This window comes from Erigeron canadensis, chromosome 1 (assembly GCF_010389155.1).
Source record: "Erigeron canadensis isolate Cc75 chromosome 1, C_canadensis_v1, whole genome shotgun sequence".
NCBI classification, from domain to species: Eukaryota; Viridiplantae; Streptophyta; class Magnoliopsida; order Asterales; family Asteraceae; genus Erigeron; species Erigeron canadensis.
Window position 1 is genome coordinate 30,643,860 of NC_057761.1, and position 16,891 is coordinate 30,660,750.

At 32.8% G+C, this 16,891-nt stretch overlaps 2 protein-coding genes across 3 annotated transcripts; both read left to right on the forward strand.

The window, feature by feature from the left end:
• Positions 1-877: 877 nt before the first annotated feature.
• On the forward strand, positions 878-7,253 carry LOC122579206 (probable serine/threonine-protein kinase PBL28). 2 transcript variants are annotated; one of them, XM_043751331.1, is made up of 3 exons: positions 884-1,156; positions 1,628-1,887; positions 6,614-7,253. In XM_043751331.1, the coding sequence occupies exons 1-3, from the start codon at positions 958-960 to the stop codon at positions 7,115-7,117; spliced, it is 963 nt and encodes a 320-aa protein (XP_043607266.1). In that variant the 5' UTR covers positions 884-957; the 3' UTR covers positions 7,118-7,253. The 2 variants fall into 2 exon arrangements, with proteins under 2 accessions (XP_043607260.1, XP_043607266.1); XM_043751325.1 differs by having other exon boundaries at positions 878-1,887.
• A 2,654-nt stretch (positions 7,254-9,907) lies between these two features.
• On the forward strand, positions 9,908-14,216 carry LOC122610491 (uncharacterized protein YKR070W). Its single transcript, XM_043783477.1, has 12 exons — positions 9,908-10,094; positions 10,242-10,363; positions 11,161-11,196; positions 11,286-11,359; positions 11,474-11,514; positions 11,593-11,664; positions 11,786-11,987; positions 12,085-12,180; positions 12,527-12,594; positions 13,034-13,241; positions 13,324-13,407; positions 13,796-14,216. Exons 1-12 carry the CDS (start codon positions 9,982-9,984, stop codon positions 13,853-13,855), a joined length of 1,176 nt encoding a protein of 391 aa, XP_043639412.1. The 5' UTR covers positions 9,908-9,981; the 3' UTR covers positions 13,856-14,216.
• Positions 14,217-16,891: the final 2,675 nt, after the last annotated feature.

Genomic DNA, 16,891 nt, shown 5'->3' on the forward strand with positions numbered 1-16,891 from the left:
ATTTTTCATATATGTATATATAATAAAATACTCGATGAAATTAGAACTCATCTATACTACATTATAAAAAGAATAACTTTTTATTTATGGAAATGTTGAAACTTGTGTAATATTTACACATAACATCTTTTAAAATGTTTTATTACACTATCCACTTAACAGTACTAATTAATTTATAATATTAATCATTTATCTTACAAAATATCACAATTAACCATTTAGATCAATTACATTTACATCAATAACTTACACCACCCGACACCGCCTTCGTCAGTAACAATCGACCCCACTACCACATCGTCGCCGCATCGTGCGGGTGCCGTGCTAGTATATTTCTTAAAAACTTAGAGAATTTGAGTCAAACTAACTCCTATTCATAGAAATCCGCCGGTAAAGGGGATGAATCTCCAAGAACACAGAAGATATTCAAACACAACAAACTAAAAATAAATTCATTTCTTTCTATATGGTTTAAATAATGGTATTTAAACAAAAAGATAGTTGAATTAAAAAAAAAATAAATTAAAAACTAACCAGCTAAAGTAATTCAACTTGCATGAGAACATGGAGGAAAGTGTCAATCTAAATGTGCTCTTCGTGAATCATCAAGAAGGAATGGGGGAGATTAGGTAAAAAAACTTGTTTAGAATATTGGTGGGTCTTAACGGGGAACGTAGTCAGAATCACGTACATTCAAGGAGAAACAGAACGTAGCATAGGAAAACCCCACTGATATTATTGTCAACTCAGTGTAAATATCACCACTACGGCACTACCCCATCTCCTGGAAAATGAAAAAGCAATATATGGTACGTGTGGGATCCACGCATATGCAATTATTGATTTTAAAGCAGAATAAATGTAGGAGTAGATTGATTGGGTTTCATTTTCATTAATTTCATCATCTCCAATCCTTAATTTCCTGTTGTGCGTACGTCAATCTCATCTCGATCGATCATGTCTCTCAATAATTCAAAACCAGATCACCTCAAAAAAATCTCACTAGAGCAAATCCAATTGGCTACCAACAACTTTTCCGATGACAATGTCATCGGTCGGGGTGGATTTGGGTTGGTCTATAAAGGCCAACTCTGCCCCTCCACCAAATTAGTTGCAATAAAACGGCTGGACGAGAAGCTCGGCGGACAAGGACAAGGTGAGTTCTTGATGGAGATCAACATGCTCTCTAGATACAAACACGATAATCTAGTCTCTCTTGTTGGATTCTGTGACCAAAGTAATGAGAAAATCCTTGTTTACGAGTACGAGGCTCGTGGAAGCCTTGATAGACACTTGGCGGCCACCACGGATCTCACATGGGTGAAACGGCTCCATGTATGTCTTGGTGCGGCCCGTGGACTAAACTACCTTAATAACGGTCTGGGTGACGGACACAGGGTGTTCCATCGTGACATAAAGAGTCCTAATATCTTGTTAGATGAGAATTGGAATGCCAAAATATCTGATTTTGGATTATCTAAAATACTTGTCACCAATAAGGAGATTAATTCATATGTTAAATCGTATGCTTGTGGCACAATTGGTTATATTGATCCACAGTATCAAACAACTAATGTGCTTACAAAAGAATCTGATGTGTACGCTTTTGGTGTTGTTTTGTTTGAAGTCTTATGTGGAAGGCTAGGAGTGATCTATAAGTACAAGGCTGACGACGATCGTCGATTTCTGTCTCAATTGGCAAGACGTCACTACAAAGACGGAACGTTGGAGGATATCATCAACCAAGATCTACGAAAACAAATTAAACCCAAGTCGTTACGAGCATTCTCGAGAATTGCTTACCAGTGCTTGAAAAAAGACCGAAAACGACGCCCGACAATGGAGTTAGTCATCGAAGAACTACAAAACTCATTGGAATTTCAAATTGTAAGTTACCGTTTTTGTTAATCAAACTTAAGTTAACTAATATTGGGGATTTGTTAGACCATGTGTCGTCGTAAAATCCCTTGTGTGGCGTTATACGATATGTCAGTCATGTCAGTAAATTAAAGGGCTCTCTCTCTGACGTCTTAAATGGCGTGTAGCGGTTAGCCGTGCACAAAAACCGAGTTCGGTACGACCTGGACTCGAACCGGGTTTGACCCATGAATTGAAATCGAAACCGGGTTTGACCAAAACCCGGACCGGTTTGAAACCGGTTTTCGGGTCGAAGAACCGAACCCATAAATCGGTTTTTTTGAAACTGGGTTCAAAACTGGTTTGGATAAAAAACAGTGTTTTTTAACTACGTAATTCGACTTTTGGCCACCTAAGGGCTAATGATTCAACACTTGTCCCAAATATACTTCACAACTGGTAATATTAAGGGTATGTTTGTCACAAAAGCTTGGAGCTGAGACTGTAGTTAAAGGCTTGGGGCTGGAGCTTGACGTTGGGGCTAGGGGCTGGGGCTTTTTTTCCAACTCTCATCCTACGAGCTTTTATTTTAAAGACCTTTTGTGGCTTTTAGGAGTTTTTCAGGGCTGAAGCTTTTAATTTTTTATGTATTGCCAAACAGGGCTATAATTTTCAAATGAGCTTATTTTTAAAAGCTAAGGGCTTTTAAGCCTTTAAAAGCCCCTAAAAAGCCTTTACCAAACAGTCCCTAAGTGAATTGACGAAAAAATAGATGTAATTACTAATTAGTCACTTAAATATGGCTAAAAATTCACTAATAATTCAAAAGATTCAATTTTCTAACTACGTAATTCAATTTTTGGTCACCTAATTGCTAATAATTCAAACTTGTCCCCAATATGCCTCACAACTAATAATATTTAGTGAATTGACAAAAAAGGAAAAAAAAATATTCAAGGTAATTGCTAATAAGTCACCTAAAAATGGCTAAAAATTCACTAAAAATTCAACTTTCTAACTACGTAATTTGCTTTTGGGCCACATAATTGCTAATGATTCAACGCTTGGCCCAAATATACCTTATAGCTGGTAATATTGAGTGAATTGAAAAAAAAAAAGATTCAATGTATAGATCAAACATAAAAATCGTTAAAAGTTCACTAGAAATTCAAAAAATCCAATTTCCTAACTATGTAATTCGAATTTTGGCCACCTAATTGTTAATGATTCAACACTTGGCCCATATATAACTCAAAATTGGTAATATTTAGTAAATTGGCAATGACAAATCTATAATATTCCATTTACAACAAATGTACATATTATATTGTATATAGTATAACTCTTAGTAAATATACAAGGAAATATTCAATGTATTATTGTAGATCAAACATAAAAATGCTTAAAAATTCACTTAAAAATTCAAAGAAATTCACTTAAACATTCACACTTTTATTATTGATTAAAACTTTCAAGCAAATACAGTCTTCAATCAAATATATTGTCTTCCAAAAAATAAATAGTTTTTAGAGATACATCTTAAACATCTTCAAATAAACTAAATTGTCTTCAAGCAAATAAAATTAAATCTACATTGTTTATCATTGTTCTTCTTTGGTCTTCAACGTCTACATTCAATTCTTCATCTCTGCCGGTTCATGGAAAACCCGAGTTGGGTTTAACCAAACCGGTCTTTTTCTGGTCGGTTTTTGGTTTTTACGAACCGGGTTTGGCCAATCCGGCTTTTTTTTTGCATGTTTAGTAGTGATTAGTTATATAATTAAAGACCCCAAAATGTATGTGTATATTTGCATGTGAGAGTAAATCTTAGGTGTGTATATGCAATTGGTTAATGGAAGTCTAGTAGTCTACATACGACATGATTTTCCCTATTCAACACAAAAACAACCCATAGCGACTGGAGGAGGTGTTTGCATCAAGTAAAATATTTTTTAACATGTTAAAAATTAATATATTCAACATGTTTTCAGTTGATATTCTCCAGTATCTAGAGTAATACTCTAGTATCTAGAGTAATGATATAAGACCATCCGCAACGGTTTAGCATATTCTTCCTATAAACATCCTAATCATCATGTCACGTTATCTTTCCACTTATCTTTTTCACAAACACATTTTACCCACAACAATAACAAATTCATCTTTCCTACAAACAACCAAATAATTTCCAAATCACCAAATTAAAAAGAACATAATTACATTAATAAATAAAAATTTGATGCAGACTATTTATTAAAAGACAAACACCTACGTAATTTATATAAATAAAAGCCTTAATATAACATCTTAATCTTAATCTTAATATATACTATAAGACAGTTAAACTAATGACTTATTAGTCAATCAAATCGTTTAATTTCATCAAATTGACTTTCGCTTATGTCATCATTTGGATTAACTATAAATTAAAAATTCTAATAATCATTATCCAAATCTATTATTATATTAATATTTATATTAACTTGTAGAAAAAGTCTCATTAATTTACATTTTTTTATTTTCCATCAATAATTTACACTTTTTAACCATGAATCTTTAATTTGTATTTATTTTTAGCCATCAACTTGAGATTATTTTCTTAATTGTTTTTTAAAAGTTACAAATAGTATTTATATTTAATTTTTTAAAGTTACAATTGTAACTCAAATCAAGATTCCTAATTGTTATAAAGTAATAAGAAAACAATCGTAATTGTTATCTAATTATCATAGGGTATGTGATTGAAGATAAATCTATTCGTGTTATTGACCCGCATCGTGGTCAAATACATATATTTGAATGCCAAGTACAAGTTTAAAAGTATGTTTATAATTTAATTCTTAATTATCTTTCAGAATAATATCACATTATGAGTACAACTGGTTTCAAAAAAATCTATAATAAAGAACCTATTATAACAAGTGTCTTGTGGAATGACTACGACAAACAATTCCATCAATATGTCTCAACTAATAATGACAGTGACGAATGTGTGATTATTGTACTACAACTTGCAAAGTATAACAGTTAGAGCCGTATATCTTTAAAATTATAAGCATTTATAAATTAAATGTATGAAGATTTAAAATTAATAAATTGTAAATCCTGTGTCCAGTGTTTGGATACGGGTCTAAAATCTAGTATTATATTATACTACATTTTCTGAATATATATAAATATAACAATATTACATTAATGCCCCAACAATAAAGAATAATGAATTTAAAAAAAAAAAAATCAAAAATCCATTGAAAAGATAATTGTGGTAGCTGACATCTAAAATAAAGGTCACGTATTAGTCTCGAGTATAATAAAAGAATTTCTACTCCTACCTTTTTCTATCTTCTTCCTCCATCGCCTCCTGCAATAAAACAATGGCCCAGATTAACAGCAATGGAATTACCATTAGAAACTCAGGGAAGAAGAGAGATAAAAAAGAAAAAAGATAAAAAAGAAGAAAATTAAACAAAACAAGAAACCTCATATTCTTCATCCGTTTGAATCCTTCTCCACAGATGGACATCCTCCACATCATCACTCACAATGACATCTATATCATGGACAACCGCTAGGTAAACTTGTTTTTCCCACGGACATCCCTGTTGCGGGCAGTCTAATTGCTCTAATGGAGTAATCATACAATAAAAATCTATACGAGTAATATATATATGTAAAAAATATTTTAAGAACCCTTAAAAAGGCAAAAGCTTTTGAGAACCTTTTTTCATCATCACAAATAAGGGTAGTATTGTAATACACTAGTTAACTATTTTAATTTATACAAATTCAAAAGAAATCAAATCTTTTATTTCTCTCATTTGTTACAACAATGATAAATAGATTATTTTGATTAATAAAAATTAAAAGTAAACCAATCCTTACTTTTAACTATTTTTTTTATCATAACATCAAATGAAACATGAAATTTACATATATGTACACATGTTCATAAAAAAAAATATTGTAATTTTATTAGTGGTATTTGCATATATGTGCTCACATTCATGTACATGTGATCACCAACTATTTCATGAAATATTAATAACAAAACACTTGCATACATGTGCCCATATAACTATTCATACACATGTGATCATCAACTATCTCATGAAAATTCATTACAAAACATCTGTACACATGTGATCACAAACTATATCATGAAAATTCATTGCAAAACACTTGCACAAATGTGATCACAAACTATTCCATGAAACATTCATTACAAAACACTTGTATACATGTGATCACCAACTATCTCATGTAACATTCATTAGAAAATAACGGTATGCATATGCTCATATGACTATTCATATACATGTGATTACCGACTATCTCATGAAACATTCATTACAAAAGAGTTGCACACATGTTAAGAGTTGTTTGTATAATAAACTTGGATACCCGTTGAATTTTTTGTCTCTAGATCCGTCCATAATAATATATATACTTTTAATTGTCTTTTATTTATACATAAATGAAAATAATATTCAATTATCCAAAAACAAGTTAATGGAATAATGGAAAACCAGAGGCGGTGACATTGCTAAACATTGCATAAACATTGCGAGTCATGTTGATCTATATATTATCATATGAAACATAATAGATTAGAGTTGTGTATGTAATTGCATTCAATATAACTCGATTGAAAGTCATTATGTCAGTCACTTAATCAATAGAAAAACAAACATGACACGAATTTTTTTGTGTCTAGATCCATCCATAAACATATATGTGTGTGTTTCATCGTTTGTAGAGTTGCCAAAGAATCACACGGATCGGGTTATGGGGATCAAGCACATGTGGAAATCCATGGTCATTTCCGCTTGACGACAATCAGAAGCTTAGGCAAATAAGGATAGATCACAAGAATTGGATTTATTCCCTCGCTTTCACAACTCAGGATTCCAATGGTTTGTTGCATCATTCTCAACATTATGGTGGAGAGCATGGTGATACAGGTGGCCGAATTTCTGAGGTCAACTTTGACGCCGACGAACAGATCGTGGGGATCGTCGGAACAGTTGGAATAACCTACGGATGGCCTTTAACCACAGGTTGGGTTAAAGGTCTTACAGTAATATCCTCACTGTCTTTCGTGACAAACAAAAAGACAGATGGCCCGTTTGGTAACGAGGCGGGCGGGGTTCGTTTTTCGGTACCGTGGGATGCAGGTTCGTTTGCTGGGTTTTATGGCCGTGCCGGGCTTTACATGGATGGGCTTGGTTTCTATTTGAAGAGTGTCACGTTATTGGAGTAATTCAAATAGGGTGTTTGGTATAAATAGAATTGAGAGAATAGGAAAAGGGATCTTTTCTATTGTTTGTTACATAAGGTGAATGGAATCGACAAGTCACTTTGTTATATAAGGTGAATGGAATCGACAAGTCACTGTAGCATTTTCTTCACTTTTAATTCCTCACAAAAAGGTAAAGTTTAGAGAGAAATGACACATAAAGGAGCCCATTCTATAGTGTGAATATATTTTATGGGATAATGATAAATCAACCTAATTAGTGTGCCTAAAGATATGTCTAATAATAAGATGATGACACGTGGAAAATCAGGGGGTAAGATTAGGAAAAAGAATTAGTGAAATCCACATATCAAATTCTTAAGATTTTAGGTTGATTTTTAGGCATATAAGTTAAATTGATTAATCATTTTCCTATTTTATGTTCGACCAAGCACTTTTTGATCTTGTTATTTTTGGTTTTATATATATATATATATATATATATATATATTTTATTATGAGGTTAAACGAGCATTCTATACCCAAAAGGTATCCCACATAGGTCTTCTCCGAAACCCTCTAGTAACTAAGGTAAACAACTTAGTATATTTTGGTATATATGAATTTGACTTGTTTATTCGTTTGTTGCTAACAAAATATTTGTATTTTATATATAAGCTATATTACGAGAATAATTCGACATAATATAAGTTTCAAAATGACTTGCTTTTAAATAAGGATAAATTACGTAGATGGTATATCCAATTTTAAACACCTAAACTTTTTTTATATATTTGGTCATAAGTTCTTTACCACCTAATAAGGTTAGTAAAAATAAGACTCCGTAATAACCAATTAAAACATGAAATATTGTTCTGGTGGGCTCCACATTTCTATTAGCTTTTGACTTCTCTTGTAAATGAAAATAAACAAATGGATTTTTTTTAAACAGTCATTAAAATGGATTGATTTGGTTGATGGTCTCTATGAGGAAGGAAAACCGAAACCCCAAAGGAATTTTCTTTCGATTCTGATCGAGAAATATAGTGGCTTAAGGTATTCTTACTAATGTACAAATTTACAAACATTTTGTACAAAATTTTGTTAGGAATCAAATGTTAGAGTTAGTAATGGAGGTCTTTAAAGAGTTATAGGAAGAGGTTATAATCTTGATCTTCTATCGTACAATTATCTTATTTTTGGGTTTATCCAACAAGATGATCTACTCAACGCGTTTCACTTGCTCAATGATATTGAATAGAGAAAGGTAGAGGCAAGGAAATTGTTTGATAAAATCTATGTGAAAGGGGTAATGGTCAATGCTTTGACTTGCATTACAATATTTAATGGTATCGCCAAACAGGGAATCTTACTTAAGTACTTTGGGTATTAGATGAGATGGCCACGAAAGAAATTGAAGTAACGTCTTTTTATCGATCACTTGCAAGTGGCTTCCAAGAGAAGGTGATTCTAAATGAGGATTCTTCTTTGACTGAATGGTAAAGCTCAAGTTTGAATCCACACCAACTTTCAACACTTTGATTGCCACGTTTAACAACATAATACATAATCATTGCATATCAAGGAAGATAAAAGAGAAAGAACATCTATTAATGGAGATGAAACGAGAATAGTTGACACCTATAAAAAGTGGTCACCAGTAGCTTCAATGTAGTAGTAAATATTAAAAAGGTGTCATGTATGTTTGTTTTATTTCCTACATAATTTTATTTATAAGTGTTCAAAATTAGATTTATATCTTCAAATATGAAGATTTAAATTAATTTTATTTTAAAAAAATTCTAGAATAGTATAGCTTTAGAAAATTCTTACAAAATAAAATAAAGTGTTAATTACAAAAATGATACCTCAACTATCCGTCATACCCAAACTTATAATTTTTTTACTCGGACCATATCTGGACCAAACCTCCATTAGTTGTATTGTTAAGTGCCCCATTTCGTCCTTCTACATGCTTAGTCAGAATTACAAATCTGTAATTTTTCTATACTTCAGGTACCATCTTTGTAATCTACCTTTACTATTTTAATATTTTACTTTATAAATCTATATTTTATCAATTAGTATTATTATAATTGATAAAAAATATTGTTGTTAATGATAATAATTTAGTAAATAGTTATAACTTTCTAAATATTTATAATATTTTTACAAAATATAACATTTTATTTAGTCTATCAAAGATATTATTTTTCCAAAATTCAAATCAATTACATATTGAATTATATATATATAATGATCTTGATAAATATGTATTTTAAGATTTATTTTATTTTTTAAAAAAAATTAAATATTTATAAATATTAATAAATTTTTATAAAGTTAAATATATTGTTACTAAATAATAGTCATTAACAAGAATATCTTTATTAAATAATACTAATTGATAAAATATAATTGTATAAAGTAAAGTATTAATAATAAGGGTAGATTACAAAGACGGTAACTTAATTATAGTGAAAATTACAAATTTCACACTTGTGATTCAAAAAGAGCATGTAAAATGATGAAAATATCCCTCACGTGCATGATACTTGGGAAAATTTAACAGCAAAAGTAACGGACGTTTGGTCCAGGTAATAGGTATAGTCTGAGTAAGAAAGTGGTAAGTTTGAATACGACGGATATAATTAATAAATCTTTTGTATGATCTGTGCAATATGATAAATAGTTCAAGTACTGTTTTTGTAATTAACCCAAAAATAGAATAACTTTCTTGTAAAGGAGGTTACTCAATTTTTCTCGGGTAATATTTTTTTTCGGGCTGAAAAATCTATTAGCAAATCCCATTACCCCAAAAATACAATTCTTTTGTCTCCTAAATATGCAAATGTATACATAGACAGACAGACAGACACACAGAAAGTATGAAATTCCATATGAATAGTATCCGTACTGTTTCCAGGGTTTTAAGAAACAGATCTCCATCACTTCAATTGCATAGTAACCATGTCTTAACAGCTCAGCTTCATTCATCAAGGTTTTCTTTATTCAATTTATAAAATTATTTTATATATTGTAATTTGCACTTATTTACTACTACTATTAATTTATTTGTCTCCTATTTTTTTTCTTTTAATTTTAGTAAATAAATTACTTAAGTGTTTGTTTGATAAATGTGAAACAGCAAACAAACAAACAGGGGTGGTTCATTTGGAATAGCATTTGATATAGATGGTGTTATACTCCGTGGCCATACTCCCATTGGCGATTCCCCGAAAGCGTTGAGACGATTGTATCATGATTCTGGTAACTATTATTTGCTAAAAATATTTAGAGTTTGTTAGTAATGAGGGGCACATGTTTAGCTGCATTTATTTAATTTAACTCAAAAAGATATGTAAAAAAGAGCAACATTAAATATACAGGTCGGGTTGTACAGGTTTGAACTTTCAAAAGTTCAATTTAATACTGAATTGAATTGGAATCGGGTTTCAGCTTATATGGTTATGGGTCGGGTTTTGACTTAACATGAATTAGAGTTACAGTTAGGAGTTTGTTACCTTATTTGTTTTCTTCATTTGATTATTTGGAACTAAAGAAACATTGGTTTACCAAAATGAACAACACATTTTCGTTTAAGACTCCAAGTCCAAACCCCAATGTAATAAAGGTATAAAAAATAAGTATTAGCCAAGAATCATATTATACGTCACGATTCAATGTATAATCAATCGTAAAGTAACCTGTTTAAGTTTATCCAGCATTGGGTTAAACTAAAAACATCCCCGAAACCCGTCTAAGCTGACCTGTTTAACCCAAACCTCGTTAAGGCTGCGTCATTTGGGTGTTCCTTTTTCTTTTTCTTTTTTTTTTTTTTTTTTTTGGGGGGGGGGGGGGGGGGGGGGCTGGGGACAGCTTTTGCCGGAAACTTCCAAGCACCATTTTAGTGTATACATTTATAACGTGGCAAATTTGAGAAGATGAGAATATTGTGAGTATAGTGGTTTTATTGAAGTCTTGGCAAGCATTGCATGTTTAAACATATTCTCTCCACTTTTATCCTAAGGTTTGATTTTCGTTTCTCTTCCATTTTTCTCTTGCAGGTAGTCTGAAGATCCCTTATCTGTTTCTGACAAATGGTAAGGACATTGGAGGACTTTATCCTTGTTTTAGTGAAACATTTATCTCTAATATCCAATTCCCCATTTTAAATATTCTTATGTAACAGGAGGAGGTATTCCTGAATCCAGGCGAGCTTCGGATTTAAGTCAGATACTTGGAGTAAATATCGACCCCATTCAGGTAAGTCCTAAAAGTTTAGTATCAAAATGGTTTTTATATGTTCTACTACGTGGATATTCACCTTATGCAAGTAGCTTATTGACATATCACTATGTGAATATTCACCTTATGCAGGTAGTACAGGGTCACTCGCCTTTCAAGAACTTGCTGAAGAGGTACATCTATGATTCATATTTTGGTTTTATGATGTTAGTGAAGTGTTGTAACATATGATTTATCGTCCTTGGTTTTAGGTATGAAAATGAATTGGTTGTTGCCACTGGTAAAGGGGAGCCTGCAGTGGTAATGTGCGAGTATGGTTTCAAGTAAGTACTGTTAAGTATTATCTCCATGGAATTTGGTATGCTGTTATCATCATGTACAATAGTCTGTATATGTTCTGCATTCTGCGTATCATCTCAGTGTTTTCATTAAGTTTATGTGCAGAAAAGCCATCTCATTGGATGAGTATGCATCTTACTTCAATAACATTGATCCCCTATCACCATACAAACTCTGGACCACAAAACAACCCTGTAATGAGCAAAGAAGCTCCAGTGAGTCAGTCCCAAGTTTTGTTGTGGCTTCTGAAAGAGTTAAAGCAGCTTTTGTTGTTAGCGATCCTGTTGACTGGAGTAGAGATATTCAGGTAAGTTTTTTTTGTTTTATTTTTGAAACTCTTTTGCATTTCAATCTATATATTCACGGCGACATAGTAAGCATTTATAGTATCTATACTTTCATAGGTTCTTTGTGACATTTTGAGGTCGGGTGGTCTTCCAGGAGAAAAGTCTGATCATCAACCACATATGTATTTTGCAGCTGATGATCTTGAATATCAGGTCATTACTAACATTCATTGTTTGTTGTTGCTTGCTTATCATTTTTAGCCACCTAATTAGCAAATGAGATAATATTGGATAGTCATATAGTTTGGTTAGCTGATATTTCTGATTGATTTAAATTTAGAAAGAAAGATAAGGAAAAGGAGTTTGTCGGGGTCAAGATTGTCGTCATATTAATGTAAATAAATATGTATGTTTATAATTTTATTTAAGAAGAGTTGTAGTTTCTTAGTGTTTTATCTTTTAAGCTAAGTGGGCGGTTTCAATTGTATTTCTTTTGGAACATACTCTATGGTTTTTTCTGTATACTGGAATGCACTGATCGTGTAAAAGGTCAAGGCAGGCTGTGTTTCCTTCTGAGCGTCTTGGCATGGGGGCTTTCAGGATTGCTTTAGAAAGTATCTTTAACAGGTAATGTCTGCAATATATATATGTATGAAGATTTATGTGCGAATTTGGGATTAAGCTATTGAAGTAAATACTCCCAGTTGAACCATATTATAAAACATTACTTTGGTGGTGTAGTGTCTACAACTGGGATAAAAGATTAAAATTTTGTAACCATCAATTTTCCATGATCATACTCTGAGAATATGTAGTGAATTGTTTGTTGATAGGGGTCATGAGTGGCATGTCGCTCATGTTTGTTTTGGACGCCATGGTGCGTGTAATTTGTAGAGTCGATCTAAAATTTTGTTGGGTCGTGTGATTTTCATTGATTTATAAAATTAACCAGAGCGACAACCTTTTACCCAAAAGTAGAATTGTTTGTTGTTCTTATTTGCTTGATTTTAGCATACACACCAAGAATTGAATTTCTTGTGCATATATTCTGGCTGTGCTCATGTAGGATTCACCACAAGCCATTGGAGTATACCTCATTTGGGAAACCAAATCCTTCTGTGTTCAAGAATGCAGAATCCATATTGAAGCAACTTCAACCACTGACAAATGATGGTGATCTCAATGAAGATAATAAAGACATGAAATTAAACCATTTTGAAACCCTATACATGATTGGGGACAATCCTTCAGTTGACATCAAGGGCGCAAGACAGGTGTTCATTATATTTCTGCACTCTATTGAATTGAACGAGGTTATGATTCTATATGATGTAAATTTTTGCGCTTTCATCCCAGGCCGGATATCCTTGGTTTTCTATATTGACAAGAACAGGTGTTTTTCGAGGAAAAGAGAACCACACAGAGTATCCTGCTGATCAGGTAAGTCATAGCTGAGACTTGAGATGATGTATGGTTATTTTCATTCAACTAATATGCACTCTGTCCATTCCCCATAGAAGCAAGGAATCATGTTGAACAAAACCTTTGAATTACTGTTGAAATGATCAACCAACAAAATAACTAAGCAAGGAATCGTGTTTGTAATAAACATAAGTGATTAGTGCCAATCTCTAGTAATGGTCGCCCTATATATTAAGTGTTTAGCTAGGTATGTGGCGGCAGCAGCGAATTTTGGCATTATCCTTATGCCACATAGTTTATCCACTTAAAATTTCTCATTGGGGTTATTCAATGAAAAGTTATGATCCTCCTAAATTTTCTTTCTAAAATCATCCTTATATCACATAATAAGTTGTTTTTGGTGCAGGTTGTTGACACAGTAGAAGAAGCTGTGGAATTTATTTTGCAAAGGGAGGGTAATGCTTAGTGGGAAAACATTTTTACAAGCTCACATTTTCAGTTCTATGGAGAATTTTTCCTGAAATTTTTGAGAAAGCAATACTACATCTAAATGATGAAGAATGCAAGTGTTTTTAGTAGTCAATTACATATATATCACTTTATTCTTTAAGCAAGTGCAACTAATGAAGTTGTTCATGTAAACGCTTTATAGCGTGCTGACATTTTTTGTGAGTAACTTGGCCAATCCATTTTTGTAGCCGAGGTTGTATTTCTGCTGGATTTATTACTAATATATATAAAAAAAGTTTACTACCTTTTATACCTGGCCAGCCTTGGCCCTAATCAGTGATGATATGCCAGAAAAGGAGCCAGTTTAGACTTGTATATATGAATTAGTCCTTTCATTTTTGTGTGTTTGTTTTTCTTTGTACGGTATATATATACAGCTGAACTGATCAAGGAAGATTTAAATATCTTAAGCGATTCAGTTTGTTTCTACGCTCAAACCCTCATTGATGTGTCTGGATGGGCATATAATTTTAATGGGTGTGTGGGTTTCTTTCAAGAAAATCGGGGTGAAATGAAATTCGAGTGCCTTTAGTAAAAATTTGTAGTGACTTGATCAACGATTTTGACAAACTATATATGGGTTTTTGTATTTGCCCATTAAAATGTTACTAGATGACATAGAGCAAGAAATTTGAGATTACAACTAAAGAAAGAGAAATGTCAACTAGTTCTTAGTTTCTTACCATATTATCAGACTTCACGCACTTCATGGTATTATGGTACCTACCTAGCCAGGTTTCCACAAAACATCAATGCACACTGCACTTAAAAATGTATAATTCAAGAGTAGATCGACATCTAATTAACAATGTTTACTTTTTATTGCAAGAGACAACACGGAAAACAGTTAGAATGTGGGGTTTGGATTGTAAAGCATACGCTTTTTGGGCTTAAAGAGGTACCTCGAATCATACATAGAGCGAAACATATCCACCAAAAGAGGAAATTGTAGAGCCGCAAATATGATGACTGGCAAGGCAGCAAAAATGCCAATCAGTATTGGTACCCATTTCAACCCGTTACGATATAGTACAAAAAAACTGGCAGAAAAAGTGATCATCATGGATGCTACGGAGATGAATAGCGTTACCAAGCCTATCATCAACTTTTTAGGTAATGCGTACAAGAAATCACGTTGACGATAATGAGATGTGAGGATAGAAAGGAAAACTAGGAGTGAAGTTGTAGAAGAAAATAAAGCAATGGCATCTGCTATCAGAAACACAAAGAAGCTACTTCCACCAATGAAAACAGGAATCCCGGTTTCTTGGTTGTATCCACCTGGAACTGTAAAACCTACTGCAAATGCCACAGTGACAATAAGTGTCGCGACTACCATGCAATCTTTCATCCATTTTAAACCGTGGGAAACCAGATCTTGGTTATTCTCTGAGAATAATTCATAAGGAGTTCGGCCGTCTTTGTTCTTCATATCTCTCATAATAGGTGGCAACATCTTCTCTACTTCCTACAAAATCAAAGTTTTTCGCAAATATAAACTGTCATACTTTTTCAATAATGTATGTGTTGCATTCTTTAGGAACTAGAACTAGCATATTCGTGGAAGAAAGACGGAGTCATTTATACTTACTGACCTCATTTCTAAATTCTAACAAAGCTTAATAGCAATATTTGTCACGGAATACCTACCTTGAACCACAGTAACTCTCGTTGCATTTGTATAGATGTTCCTGACAAATTTTGAAACTGCATTTTGTTTGAGGTCATCCCAACTAAGTGAAGTATATTATTGTCACTTTTGTCTGTCTGTGTAATTAGGTCAAGATTCCTTCGGCCTATCTCATATAAAAGATTGTAGATCTCTTCGTGACGGTGCATGATAGCAATGTGAAATATATTGAGGCCATCATCATTCACCTTCCATAACAGGTCTGGATAGGCTTGAATGAGCTCAATTACAAATCTTGTATTGCCCATTTCTGCAGCAACAAATAATACTGCAGAACGGTCCATTCCATCTTCTCTGTGTATGTCACCTATATCAACCTGAGGAACTTTTGTACTAATACCCAACATAGTTTTTAGTAAACTCAAGGCTTCATAACCCTTATCAGGAGGTCCCATCTTGAGATGCATGAGACCAAAAACTGAAAGCAATAACCAAATAAAAAATGGCTAAAGTAGATGATACTAAATATACATCTCAGACTCTCAGAGTGAGAAGCCCATATAAAATTAGTGGTGTGGTTAACTATTACTCAGTGGTATCTGTATATATAATGTGTAAAGATACTTACTTGGATAAAGGATTCTCGATATGATATCCCCTTTTTTTCTATTAAGTGCACTCGGATTTCGAGCCAATGCATCATACACAAACCAGCAGTTAAACTTATAGGTAGCAAGTTCTGGACGGTCTATCAGAATTTTCTTTGCGATATCTACCAAAAAATACGACTAGTTTTTTAATGAGACATTAATCAAATTACCTGAGCTGTAACGCGAGTGTCTCATGTGATTCCCAAATTCAATCACATGGGTTGAAATGTGCAGCTTATGTGGATGCATAGATCATTTCTGATTCTCATGATTGTTTTATTGGTACGACAATATTTTGGTATGATTTACCTTAGTTATGTAAGTTGCAATATGATCAAAAATAACTTTCTCGGGCTTAGTGACCAAGAATGCATAATAACTACTTGTGTAAAATCAAAAGTGAGAAACTATAATAAGAAACGGTAAAATCAAAAGTTTGTGATTAAATCAAAAAGAAAGGTGATGTACTTACCAAATATACCAGCCCTTACACAATTGCAGAGAACCCAATTCCGATACTGATCTGTCCAAAACTCACCAGTCATCTTCTCAGAAGCATCATAAAGATATTCCACCATTTCATGATTTCCATGCAAAGCGCTTGCAGAAAGTGGCAACATTTCGTATTTACCAGGGATGTTCAGCAAGGCTTTATGCTTATTTATCATTATCATTGCCATTTTGGCACTTCCAGTTGCAGCCGCCACACAAA

What these genes read in the sequence shown, in the direction of transcription:
- LOC122579206 (XM_043751325.1), top strand. Translation starts at nt 958, where the DNA reads ATGTCTCTCAATAATTCAAAACCAGATCACCTCAAAAAAATCTCACTA. An exon ending in ACTCATTGGAATTTCAAATT is followed by an intron (nt 1,888 to 6,613) that starts GTAAGTTACCGT and finishes CATCGTTTGTAG; the next exon opens with AGTTGCCAAAGAATCACACG.
- LOC122610491 (XM_043783477.1), top strand. Translation starts at nt 9,982, where the DNA reads ATGAAATTCCATATGAATAGTATCCGTACTGTTTCCAGGGTTTTAAGA. An exon ending in ACGATTGTATCATGATTCTG is followed by an intron (nt 10,364 to 11,160) that starts GTAACTATTATT and finishes TTTCTCTTGCAG; the next exon opens with GTAGTCTGAAGATCCCTTAT. An exon ending in TTCAAGAACTTGCTGAAGAG is followed by an intron (nt 11,515 to 11,592) that starts GTACATCTATGA and finishes CCTTGGTTTTAG; the next exon opens with GTATGAAAATGAATTGGTTG.